The sequence below is a fragment of the Petromyzon marinus genome, chromosome 16, assembly GCF_048934315.1.
Source record: "Petromyzon marinus isolate PM22_M1 ecotype Great Lakes invasive population chromosome 16, UKy_Petmar_22M1.pri1.0, whole genome shotgun sequence".
Classification (NCBI taxonomy): Eukaryota; Metazoa; Chordata; class Hyperoartia; order Petromyzontiformes; family Petromyzontidae; genus Petromyzon; species Petromyzon marinus.
In genome coordinates, this window is record NC_133682.1 from 17,236,769 (window position 1) to 17,250,619 (window position 13,851).

The 13,851-nt window shown below is 45.5% G+C and overlaps 1 protein-coding gene across 1 annotated transcript in view; it reads right to left on the reverse strand.

Moving 5' to 3' along the window:
• Window positions 1-1,633: 1,633 nt before the first annotated feature.
• Window positions 1,634-13,851, reverse strand: part of LOC142924698 (exosome complex exonuclease RRP44-like) — a 51,902-nt gene continuing 39,684 nt past the window's right edge. The window contains exons 7-12 of the mRNA XM_076067353.1: window positions 12,977-13,098; window positions 11,822-11,908; window positions 11,138-11,294; window positions 7,428-7,583; window positions 5,733-5,855; window positions 1,634-3,722 (exon numbers count right to left, since the gene is read on the reverse strand). Of these exons, the coding sequence (XP_075923468.1) occupies window positions 3,645-3,722; window positions 5,733-5,855; window positions 7,428-7,583; window positions 11,138-11,294; window positions 11,822-11,908; window positions 12,977-13,098 (723 nt within the window). The 3' untranslated portion in view covers window positions 1,634-3,644. The remainder of the gene's footprint in view (window positions 3,723-5,732; window positions 5,856-7,427; window positions 7,584-11,137; window positions 11,295-11,821; window positions 11,909-12,976; window positions 13,099-13,851) is intronic.

Here is a 13,851-nt window from a genome sequence, read left to right on the forward strand (position 1 = left end):
GGGTCAGTTAGCCTCCCCTAGGGCACAGATAGCCAGAGGGTTGAGAGCCAGGTTTGATCAGTGCGAGGGCACGCTAGCCCGGAGGCTGTACCTCCCTAGATAGTGGGAGTTAAGGGGAGTTCTGTTCATAGTTACAAATAAACCGTGTTGCCTCTAAAGACGTCTCCAGTCTCCGTGGAACCCACTACATATATATGTATTTTTATATTTTGACCACTGTGCGATAAACACGTTGCCTGCGTGCGGCGACGCTGGATGCTTTCCCTCTTCCTTTTCCTCATCCCTTCACCACAGAATGAACACGGTAACGCGGTCATGAACCTCGGGGGGGGGGGTCAGACATTTATGACGATGTGTGTCGAGGGGGAGGGGGGGGTTTGAGAAATGTGACGTCACATCAAAATGCGCAACTTTAAGTATATAATTGTTATAACACTAATTGTTATTACACTCCTACAACATCAGTGCAGCGCCACGCACTACAATGACAATAGTTGAAGCATGTTTTATTTTCAAAATGGAAATATGGTTTTTGGGGGGGGGGGGCAGAGCTTTGTGACGTCATATTTGAGGGGGGGGTCTGACTTTTTGTGACGCCGAGTGACGAGAGGTCAAAAATTGCGTGACGTCATTTATGGACGGCCCCTCAAGTGAATGGCAAAATTGGTTTCGATTTACGTTGTTTCACTTACCGTCGTGTTTTTCAATGTACTAAATCGAGAATTTCAGTGCTTGGGGGATTTTGGAGCTGGCTCACCGCCTGGGCTGCTGCTGCCTTCCCACTCGGCTGTGGTTGCTCGAACCTCCGAGTCTTTTAAAGCTCGTGGCTTCTAATATCAGAAGGAAGCAGTGATCGTCTTTGTTCGATGGCTAAGAGCTGCTGCTTCGAGGATGACCGGAGTTTGCGTGATGATCGTTTATGCTCCTGGACACGAGATCAGCAAGGTGTGATGTTTCATTTGTGGGAGTTGCACCGCCTGTACGCGATCAACCGTCGACGCGCCCACCCGGGCCCCACGTTTGCCGTGAGGCACCATGAGGGCCTCCCCGACGGCCAGGGCCTCCGCACGGTCGGAGTGGGCAGAGGCCGGCGTTCGACTGGTGGTTTGAAAAGAACACGGACAAACATTCGAGCTCACGCTTTTGCTTTGGCAACAATTTTCGTTAATTGGGCTCCGAGCGGCTCAACAAGCCTGGAAGTCGGCGCATTTAATCACCTCCGAGATCGAAATGTGGCAAATCGCATGCTAATTAGGAGCAAGTTGGCCCAGGGATTGAGAATCAAATTTGCATGTGAAACGGCGGTGCAGGACTCGATTCGAAGGCGAGTGAATACTGCACGGTGGTGCATTGCAAGTGGACATTATTATCATCCAACAGTGACCAGCATGGTCAAGTATGGTCAAACTAAACCTGACATCCAACATCACGTGGCGAGATGTTCATCCAGCAGTGGAAAACGTAACTTAAAGTAACCAAAATAACAGAAGATGCATGGAAAATAAATCGGTCTAATTTTGTATATAAACGCATATAACTCATGTGTACATGCTTGTAATTATACGATTCAGCTAAAAAATGTTAAACACATTTACACAAAGTCACAAAGACATCAACTCGCTTAAATCTTTACCACTACTCCAGGAGCTTAGAATTATTGCCCAAGTACTATATATACGTGAGCAAAGTTATAACCATTTCCGAAACAATTTGAAAACGTGTCAATATTTTGTCAGAAATTATCTTTGCACGTCTAAAGGACAAGAGAAGCTGTAACGAAATGCGCATTTGTAAACGATTAAACCTTAAAATTTTCTGACACCGACATTTTTTCCAAAAACATTCCTTGTGTGATTGCACAGAGTCCGATGAGGGGTGGGGCAGCTGTGTAAAAAAAACCTGAGGTGAAATTCTCCGTTAAACCGACGATTTAAACAGCAACAGCTCGGGGAATTTTATACTCTGTTCTATGTAGCTGACCGCTGCCCCTTCATACAGTAAATGGCATCCTCACAAGAATAAGTAACCTAACATCCCTTGCAGGGAATCCTCTCGCGATAAAAAATCTTCCATTTGCCATCCATCACGAGACCCCTGCGGGTGTCACCGTGCACAATCATACTTCGAAGCTCTTGCTCGGATTCCCCAGAACTTTGCCCTCCGAGTGGCCACCCTAATGGCCCACTCCGACAGGCCAAACCTGGCACAATTGTAGGTTTTCAACTATAATACACGTTTTATGGGTTAGATCGTTTAAATATATAAATGTGTTGTTAAACCCACCACCACCCGACAGCCAATTAGTAAGGTTTGTCACGTAAACAGAACATGTCAATTCGTTACTAGTACTGTCCACCAGTGTGTTGGAGAGCAAAGCCACACCATTTACAATCTAAGTACAACATTTCGCCAGCACTAACTAGCTTCATCAGGCAACAGCCATCACTTGTGAGCACTTCTTTCGCGAATTGGGAGGGGAATCAATGAAAGCATATGACTATGGGTATCCATTGCCGATTGGGTTATTTATATGCTAATCAACACACATTATGCATGCGGATTAAGGAACGAGGATTCTCCACGAATCTGGCTGTCGCCTGATGAAGCTGGCTGTAATTACTGGTGAAACATTGTACTCAGATTGTAAATGTTGTGGCTTTGCTCTCCAAGACACCGGTGTGATGTTACTAGTAACGAATTGGCACGTTCTGTTAATGTGACAAACCTTTCGAATTGGCTGTGTCGGGTGGTGGCGGGTTTACCGACACATTTAAATATTTATTACGCGATCTAACCCAAAAAACCCGTGTTATGGATATTGGTCGCGAAAGTCTACGTGTTAAACTGGTTTTCAACTGTTAGATCAGTGGTAGCCGATATGTGAATCGCGATCCATGGGTGGATGATCGCAAAAGATTTTGATTGTGGATCTCGGGACAAATAGGAATAAACACCTCTAATATAAAGCAAATCTTGTTATAGCAGATGGCAAAACAAAATCCCCAACTAAGAATTAATGGATTAATAATATATATTTTAAACCAATAGATCGCACTTGCACTTGGCATGTCTCCAGTGTTCTATTAGTCGGTTAAATCCATCCGGGTAACTGTTGGTCATATATTGCTGGTAGATCACGGAACATGTTGAGATATACCAGAATGGATCACAGTGCTTTGTGGGTTGGACACTGCTGTGTTAGTCAATAAACACCACCGATTCAGTAACCAATATTTTTGTGAAATCACCTTCATCACAAGGGGGTCAGTGTCTTGGCTGGCAAAGAAGTGGGGCATAAGATATCCTAAACCTTTCATACATCTTGACGCGTACACACCTTAATTGGCTGATTGTACTGGTTGGCAAGGTAAAAATTCTAAATTAAAAAAAAAATTGCGCTACCATTTGAACCGCTGCGACAGGAGAACGAAGAACCGGTGACCTCTGGATTGCAAGTTCAGAGTGCAAACCGTCTGTTACTTCAGGGTAGCATTTCTAATAACCGCCACTGCTTTTTTTTCAATTGTTCACCTCTGCTTGCGAGCACAATGTACACTTAATTAACTCTGCAGATGTAAAACCCAGACTGTGTGCCCACTCATGCACCTCCTCCGACATCTTGTTGACACCGCATCCACGATACACTAGTGCTGTCTGGGTTTCTTAGGCCGGGGAGAAGGCGAGCCCCATGGGGTGGACTCCGCAGGGTTGTAGCCTGGAATCTGTGACAGCGGACACACAAATGGCACAAACGTACAACAAAGATCGTCACCCAAATAAGCCTTTAACAGACTGTGCTGCTGTTAGGCGGCATGGCCCACGAGGGGGTAAGTGGCCAACACCTCTCCCCAGTGCTGATGTTTACAAACTGCACCAGGTACTCATTTAAGAAAGAGTTGACCTTGGGTAGGCAAAACAGCAGTTCAGATAATCCTCACTGGTGTTGGCGGTGAGTGGGAATTGGGTTTCTGGGTTCATAGCGCAGCGTGCTAACCACTACACCAATGCTCTCACACACACACATGCGAGTATTTCCAACACAAGTGATACGTTATTATTACACTTATTAACACTGAAAAACTTTGCCAAGTCTGAAGACTTTTGAGGAACAGGGGGAGAGAAGATGACAACTCCACACAGTAACACACTCTAGTTGGGAATCAAACCCAGTTTTCTTGCTGCAAGACGCAAGGGTTTACCAATGTGCCACCCTGCCGCCCATGGCAATACGTAAACTACCTTAATACCAGTTTCAACGCATGCTTATTTTTAGATATGGGAGGAAACAGAGAACCCGGAGGAAACCCATGCAGAACAGACTCATGGAGTTTTGTTAAGAAATCTGATATCTACCAAGGCTCCCACACCCTGACTTAGCTTGGTATCTTGAGAACTCGCATTCATCAACAACAGCCCCAAACGATCATTTAAATAGGTCACGTTTCAGATAATGGCCCTTCTTGTGCAATGAACTAGGGCCATAATAAAAATCTATTTTATACAGCACCTTGCATATCGAAATATCTCAAAAAAGCACTGGACATTAAAAAACTACTCAAGCATAGATACAAGCCAATAGAAATAAAGTAAAAGCCGATAATAACAATAATGACAGTAATACTGACACTTTACACAGCATGCAAAATGCAATACAAGCTAATCATAATGATTCCCCTCACAGTAATAACCAATAAGAATCCAGGAAAAGCCAATTAATAACGACGTTTTCAAGCTGGATTTAAACACACGGACAGTCACAACTGATATAGGTAGGGATAGTGTCCCATAGTCTTGGGATATACAGTCTGTTCTATAATACGGTAGTTGCGTACCTCAAGAACACCGCGTTTTGGAAAAATCGTGTTATAATAAATAATATATATTATATGGGGTAAAGCGCAGTCCGCAATAACGCGTGAGATGCGTAACACAGGCTGAACAAAGACTAAGGAACGTGGGTAGCATCTAGAAGCATCCAGCAGCATCCCGCCTTGTGTGATGCTACGCCGAGGCAGCCGTTACAACCGCTTATTCCTACTCGCGCGACGTAGTTCCATTCATTCAACCGAGTTATATCCAGTTCGGATCCGCGTTATACAAAAAATGCGTTCCCTCATACATTCATCACCGCGTTCTATCCAATTTGCCAGTTACAGGAGGTATAGGACAACAGACTGCAGCTCAAAATGCTAGCTATACATATATTTTTTCCATCCAAGACCAGAGTTTATATTTTATTCCTGTGTTATAAGGATATTACGTTCAGGGGCTAAATGCCAATGGATGGGTCTGATAGCCACGGGAGAGCCTCAGGAGAGAGTTTGTGTCATCTTGCCGCCCCCTCCATTGAAGGAGCGCAGACTACAGTGGTGTAAAATGTGGTCCATAGTTTGGGTTGCATGGCCACAATCGTACAGTAGCTTGTTTTTAATGCACTGCTATGTATCTGTATGAGTCTCTATGAATCTCTAGGAATCATAATGGGTCTCTCTGTATCTCCTATGTATCTCTGTGTCTCTATGGGTTTACTATACGGTCCCACAGTTTGGGTTGCATGGCAACAAGCGCTATGCTGTGGCTTGTGTCATTAATTTTCGGCCCGCTGACGTTCCGATGCGGCGAGCGTTTGTTTTTTGTGCACTACTGCTGGCGCAGCAAGCAGCAACAGCAGCATGGTCACAATACAAATCGGTGGTATTCCGAGGTTTCGCGTCGCGCCGCACGGTGAGTACCTCCGGGCGGACGAGGTGCATGCGGATCCGCTGGTGCTGCAGGTTGGACGAATCCAGCGACACGCGCACGCACACCCGGTCGAACATGTTCAGCGCGATGCCCTCCACGCACAGCGTGGGGCCCTCCACAAAACACAAAGACATATCTCCAATGTAGCCTTAACAGACTGTTGGGGCAAGTGCTGTTGGCGAGGAGCACAGATGAAGGCCGGCACGGCACACAAGGGGGTGGGTTGCCAGCGCCATGCCCGGCCGCCTTTGTCTCCCCAGTGGCGATGTTAACACACCGCACCAGGCATTCAATTGAGTTCCGAGTCAACCTAGGGGAGGCCCAGGACCGGTTCAGATAATCATCACTGGTGTTGACCGTGCGAAGGAATCGAACCCAAGTCGCCAGGATCGTAGCGCAGAGCGCTAACCGATACACTACCGCTGACTGCTCTCTGCCAAGTGCCCTGCACACAAGCACGGATTGACGTAAACCCAACGTTATTATTCATACTATTAAATGGGTCACTCAGAAAAGCCTCACCGATTCTCAAAACGTTTGCATTCAAGGTCACTGCTACGTCTTTGTAAAAGGAGGCGAACGATTGATATGTGCTCCCCAAATAAGTAATTTGCATGTAATTTGCCAACCTTGGACCATGATGCTGGCACACGAATAACGTTACAGGATCTTTTAACGTCCACTGTTAAAGCGGATAGCCTGTAAATATTTTACGCTTAATACACACCACAGTATTAACCGGAGTGGCCACCGAGTTTGAAACGCAAACCTCCACAACACACAGCGAATGCAATACCGCTTGGGCCACCTCACCGCGAGCTGAAAACCAGGCATGAGAAGCCGATGGCTGCAATGACCAAACCAACCGAGGGATCGTGATGTGCGGGCCAGCCAAGGAATTTTAAAGCCTTATTTGGCCATCATTAAGGAGTAGATGCAACCCCCCTTAGGTTATATGGAGTGTACAATTGCAGTAAAGAACATACCTAAAATATGGCTGCAAATGTTGACCCTTTTGAGCTTCTGGTCCAAATTAGGCTGTGTGCATTATCCACGCAGAGTGACAATGTAATGCGGCATACAAGGCATGCTGGAAAGGACCAGATCCACTGGTCACAAATGTGCTTTTTGCCATCTAGAGATCATTTTTTGCATCAACTACTATTTCCCTCATTTGTTTTTATTCTACAAGTACTTTTCTGCCCTTCGAGTTTCCCATTGTTTACAGAAAGCATTAGATTTTCTCTATAATTCTTCCGGATCTGAGGGATTTTACAGTATTTTTAATGTGATGTCCTCTCCGTGACAATACGGGCTCCATCATGGCAGTTATTTCCAAAGCATATTTAATTGTGACCGTTTTATATTTGAAACGCATTTACATCATTTAATTCAGTTTCAGTTTATTTTGGTATAGCTCTGTGAGCCATTCGGCTCTAATGTATCCACCGGTGTAACTTCCTCTGTAATAGTCCACACTGCCAAATGGCAAAAAAACGGAGCTTCGTATCTCACTGCATTCTTCCACCTTAAACCAAGTGTCTGTGTGTCTGATAGAAACCTAATCGTAGAGAGATGGTCAGGGGGCTTGGGTCCCAGTGCATTAAGCTAGTCCTGGATTAAAAGCAGAATTCAGCCGTTCGGGAAATGCCAATGCCTCCCGGTTAAGTGAACACATGCCCTACCTCCTCGTCGAAGGTAACGTTGAGCTTGAGATCTTTGGAGTCAAAGAAAACCGTCCCCTCCAAGCCGTACTTGGGAATGAGCACCACCACGGCGTTCTTGCGCACAAACAGCACGAAGCCCTCTTCGCTCACCACTCCCTTGCTCTTAAAGAACAACTGAGACCACAACAACAACAGCCGTTAATCACCGCTACGTGGCCAAGAGCAGACACACGCGCATCACTTACCAAGCCCATAATTACTTAACAAAATTTAAGGTATTTTTCTGCATCCCCCCGCTAATTTATTCCAGTTGTGCTATTGGCATCATGTCATGGGGATTAGTTTGAGTTCAATCGTGAAGGTACAATGTCAATTGTATTGACTATAATCCTCCATCACCTGACAGAGCCAATCAAATAAAGTTGTCACCTCATGGGCAAATGTTACTAGGTTTTTCAGCAAACACAGAAGAATGCTGAAAAGCAATGTCAAGTGTAGCCAACCAGTACAGCCACGGCACCACCACACGTAAGCGTGCGAATAGAAAACAATTTATTCTTATTACACGCACAATACGATGCCTGCTTTCGTGACCTTAAAAATGGTTTTCAAGAGACGAATGGACGCATTATCAGGTGCCTAAGCACGCGCCGTGCAAGCTCCACGTGGCCCACATTTCCGCCTCCCACCTGCCTGTGGAAAGCTACAGACGAGCGTTGGGCGTACTGCGCCATCTTGTGGCGGTAGTTGAGGTTGTTGCAGAGCTGCTGCTGCTTCTGCTTGTCGGTGAGCGCCGGGTACGTGGGGTCGGCGCCCACGCACACGGCCAGCAGCCGGTGCACAATCACATCCGAGTATCTGTAACGGTACAGGGAGACAACAACAACAACAATATTCACATTTGTTGTAGCCTCTATTTAATATGAAGATTAAATTTACAGTAGATACAGGCTGCGGTATGGCCACGAGATGCCAACGGAGCAGCGGTATTAATCCACCAAGCACCGCGATTCATTCTGGTGGATCTCAGCGGGTTTGACGATCCACCAGAAAGCTACGCAAACAATGACTCAGATGGATTTAACGCTCTGGCCATACCACGTTCTAGCACCATCTGCTGGTGGAAATTATCTTTGTTAATGTATGAATTTAATTCTTTGTTGAGGATTTTTTATTTGTCAGCAGATGTAGCGCAAATTGCTGCCTGCTCATATCTGTGTTCTTATTTAAGATCCACAACAAAATCGTTAGCGATCCATGGCAGAATTGCATTTCACTTTTGGCCGCCGCTGCAACACGGCAATGGATTCTTGATTCTGCACGTGGAACACTGTCACCCTCCTTGTAGGCGTTGGTGTTCTCCGGATCCTCTAGTTTTTCCCCAACACAAGCCAAACAACCATTTAAGGAATTGGCCAAACTTCCCGTTTATAGGACCTTTTAGAAAAATAACTCAAAATCTGAATCTTTATCCTGGAGAAATCCGATTCGCGATAAAAGCTCGTTTTGACAGATGTCCAGTAGGTATATGATAGGAGTGCTAAGAAGAGGAAAGGTAAACAAATCAGTAAAAGTAAATAATAGAAAAAAGATATACAAGTTGTATGTTAAACTTAATTCGCACCGTACGTAGCCAACCGTGCTAATTGGAGGTGTGCCGTAATCACAAGTTAACATTGCATAAGTACATCAATTAATAAATAAATTCCTAAACTTGGGAAAGGCAGCACAGTCCCAGACCACACCAAGACAACAACATAGTCCCCTCAATAATCGCGAAGGTCGATTTAACGCGTGTGCCTGACGCCAGAGCACGTCACCGTCGAATGGGCGACGTGAAGTGGGTGTAGATGGCGGTGGCGAGCCCGTAGTGGTGGGTGTCGGGCTCCATGCCGGAGCAGAAGTAGATGGCCTGCATCATGCAGCGCGTGGCCAGGATGCGCAGCAGAGTGTTGAGGTATGGTGGCGCTCCCGGCACCGCCGCCCGGTCCAGGGACTCGGCCAACGCCTTAGCCGAGTCCACCTGGATCTCGATGTTCTGCGGGCACACCGGCGTTTGTGAGGTGACTATCCCGCACGTGGCTTGTAGTTCAGTGCTGGGGAAGCAGCAAGGGTTGTGGTGTATTGGAAAGAAAACGTTATTCAGCGCACTTCCTGTGGGCATTCAAGTTTCCATAACCTGGCTTGCCAGGAGAAGGCAGTACAGCAAGTGGATTAATCTACATCTGGCACAGTGCCTGGCTGCCTTCCAGCGTTGTCTGTGGTTCGTCACACCTTTTGAGTTGTTCTGCCTCTAAGGGCGAGTGGAAACTATACGGCTACATCTCAAGATAAAGGTAAAAGGTGCAGCCCTGCAATTGCTCGCTCAGGCCAATACTGACATCGTTTCAAGACACCTCTGCTTCACAGTAGGGGGTAGCACATTCCCACCCATTTTGAGCATAATGTTCATCACAATAAGTCGACCTGATATTTCAACATTTCAGTGCTGGAATTTATCTAAAATTAAATACAGTACTACATTTATCGTGATGGTTTTTTGTTGCTTATTTCTGTGGAGTAGCTGGGAAACGAGCCGAGTCCTTCAACTCCCTACACTTGATAACACAGTATGTTCAATGTGGCTGCTGGATTTTGAAGCCAGGGTCCCAGCTGTAATCTCTGGGTCATAGGGTGACGCAGGTGACCCTTGCAAATGAGACTATTATGTTCTCTTGAGTTCTCACCCGGTTAAACCAAAAGACCTCAAACAAAAATTTGAGCCACCCGACGACCTCTGAATTCCTTGCGAGGAGGATGATATTGAAGGAAGGTTAACAGCAATCTAGAGACAGTAGAACCCCTCTTAAAGACGGTAATTGGTTCCACGAACACGAGCATTAAAGGATTTGGTCATTAAGCGAGTATAGGAAATACGTGTTAAAAGCTTAATTCGTTCCGATAGCATCCAAAGTTTCCCTTGTTCACCCAAAAAACGTACTTTATAATATTTAAACAATGGATATTAATACATAAAGATACTAACATTATAAACACATCATATTAAAATAAACACTGTTAATAAATGCATGAATTCATTTTGATTTAAAACTTTCGTGACTGCAGGGATTCATATTCTTGGTTCTTTCGGTAAATTCATGTAGAAGGGAAACAATAAAATAATAAAAATATACAACAATAAAATTCTCACGACGTTTCGACTGCAACACAAGCAATCATCATCAGGTGTGAAAACCACAACAAGAAAATTTGAAAAAAGTGGCGGTTATTTTAACGTTAGCACCACGGAGAGAGATTTGATAAGCCATTTCGGGTCTTAATTGATTGATCACGCTTAAGGTGGCTGTCAGAACGCATCCATTATTTTTTGTCTCCCCCCTCCTCTTTTCCGAACATAGATGGACTCGTCCATCTGAACAAACTGTCAAATCTCTCTCCGTGGTGCTAACGTTAAAAATAACTGCCACTTTTTTCAAATTTTCTTGTTGTGGTTTTCACACCTGATGATGATTGCTTGTGTTGCAGTCGAAACGTCGTGATAATTTTATTGTTTTATATTTATTTTATTGTTTTCCTTCTACGTGGCATTAATTCATATTTACTGTACCTACAAGAGCCCGTCGTTAACAGGGAAATGGTCGGTTAAGCCTACACATTGAGCTCTATGGAGGCCCGTTGTTAAGCGATTAGTTAACAAGGGTGGTCGTTATAAGGGGTTCTAACTCTACCTTTGATTTCGCCGCCTTCACCAAGATGTCGTAGTTGGAAGGCGGAGGCGCCGGGTGACGTCGGAGCAGCGCACACTCGGGGAATTCGCCTACGATGCGCTCCGCCACGGAGATGTTGGCGAGCAACATGAACTCCTCCGCCATCGAGTTGGTCTCCCTGTGTACACGCACCAGTTTCCGCCACCACAACACATCAACCACAAGGGTCAAGATTCTTTATCTTAGATTATTTTGCTGATAATAAATTTCCCACGTGATAAGCAACTTTGTTCAGCTATCATTTGTGGTCAGGGTTTTACTTGGTAAGATAAAAATAAATTTTGATTTAAAGCTTTCGTGACTGCAGTAATTCATATTCTTAGTTTTTTCGGTAAAGTCACGTTGAAGAGAAACAACAACGTGACTTTACCGAAAAAACTAAGAATATAAGATAAAAATAGTTTAGTTTTATTTGTATATTTGTTTAAGTTATTTGTTTACCTTTCCAATACTTTGCAATCCTAACGTGTGCTTGTATTGTTTGTTGTTGTAACGTTGTGACCTGCCCCAACTGGACATCTGTGAAAAAAGAGCTTTATAGCTCATCGGATTCTTCCAGTAGAAATATATATTTTGATTCTGATAGAGAGATCTGCACAACAGTCGGATCGCAGTCATGGGAGGTGTCTTGTTGACGAGACTCACTTGAGTTCCTTGGTCTGCAGGTCGATCGGGTCGTGAGTTTCGCTGTCCATGTGGAATCGGACCTCAGGGGATGCCAGAGTCAATGCCCTACGGGTGGAGAAGGGACATGAGCGATTATCATGTCCAGCCAAAACAACACAGAATCTTAATATAAGACACTTCACAAACTCAGATATTTGAGTTGAACATGCACAGCTCGTTAAGTCAATCCACTGCTGGATGAGGGCCGCCCCATGTCATACGGGTCGTGGGGTGGTTTTACCGTACTTAACCGTGGTGGTCAGTACGCGTTGGCAAAGGTGGGGGAGCACAGACATGGGAGCATTAAGAAGAGTAAAACAATTTATGTCACTGCATTGTCCTCTATTGCCCACAATGTAGCCCCGCAGCAGCCTGTAACACTCCAATCTAGAAGGATGTTATTAACCAGGTAAAACCTTAACTTCTTTATTGTTGCCTTCATTTCCGCATCTCCAGCTTCTTCAGCCTCCCACTCCCAGCCCCACTCACTTCCCCCCCCCCCCCCGGCATTTTGCCGTGCTCGCCCCTTTAATCCCTCTAGCAGCACCCCACTTCCCCTACCCCACACCCCCCATCTCTATCTCTCCCCCCTTGCTCCCCCCCACTCTCTTACCTATATAGCCTCTTGTTACAACAGCCCTTTTTTGCCCACTTCAGCAATTGTTTCTGGCTGTGGTTGTCCCACCTGAAGAAGGACGCTTGTGTTGCGCCCGAAACGTCGTGATTTAATTTAGTTGTTATTTTATTTTATAGTTTTACCTACGTGACTTTACCGAAAAAAACCAGAGTATGAATCCTGTAACACTTGTTTGTGCATGATATTCACCCAAGCCTCATGCATCATGGGGTCAAAAAAGCAACAGGTGCAGCCTTGCAATTGCTTGCTCAAGCCACTGCTGGAAGAAGGGGGCTCCCATAAGAGGCGGCCCCTCTAGGGATACACCCTTTTACAGTCCCTCTCAATGTATTTTAGCCTACTCTTCCACGCTGGCCGGATGTCTTAGAAGACACGGGAGTAACCACACTTTACCGCGCCACAGGCGACCTGCCGATCGACTAAATGCGGTGCACACATTAATACGGCTCATCGCTCCAGTGGCGGTGGAGGGGATGAGGATCTTGACAATGAGTTACCCGTTTTGAATGCGCCTCTGCTTGAGGATCTTGGCCAGGGAGTTGAGGCCACGCAAGCTGCTGGTGACCGGATCCTTCCGCCCAGCGTCGTCCATCATTAGCTGAGCCTCTGCGTACGTCAGAGACGCCTGCGGGGATACGATGAACACACCACGGGTGAACCATGGGGTCCTCGCAATTACACAATGCCCACGCCTGATCCAAGCCCAAGCCAGAACTCAACAGATGTCTACGTGGCTCCCGATGACCACTGAGGGTTACGCTCACCCAAAGAAAGTAAAATTGATATATTTTTTTAATTCTCAAAGCTGGAATTTAACCAAATTTAGTGCAATGTAATTTGGTGGTCTTTCGTGCAGTGAGTTTAACACGTAGGCTTTCGTGACCAATATCATCCATAATACAGGTTGTTTGGGTTAGATTGTGTAAATACATAAATGTGTCGTTAAACCCGCCACCACCCGACACAGCCGACTAGTAAGGGTTGTCACATAAACAGAACGTGGCCAATTCGTCACTGGTACAACACACCGGTGTGCTGTACTCGTGACGAATTGGCATGTTCTGTTTACGTGACAACCCTTATTAGTTGGCTGTGTCGGGTGGGGGTGGGTTTAATGACACATTTACATATTTACACGATCTAACCTAAAAAAACAAACCTGTGTTTTGTGCAGTGATTGTTGACTGGACAGAGACCATCAACTCACTACTTTCATGTCCTACCTCGCACCTCCGATTAGCACAGTTGGCTACGTACGGTGCGAAAGAAGTTCAACATACATACTACCACTTGTGAACCCGTTTCATCTCGCTACACTTGTGAACTCAGAGGTGCAAGCTCAACGCTCTGACCTCTCAGCCATCCGGAAACC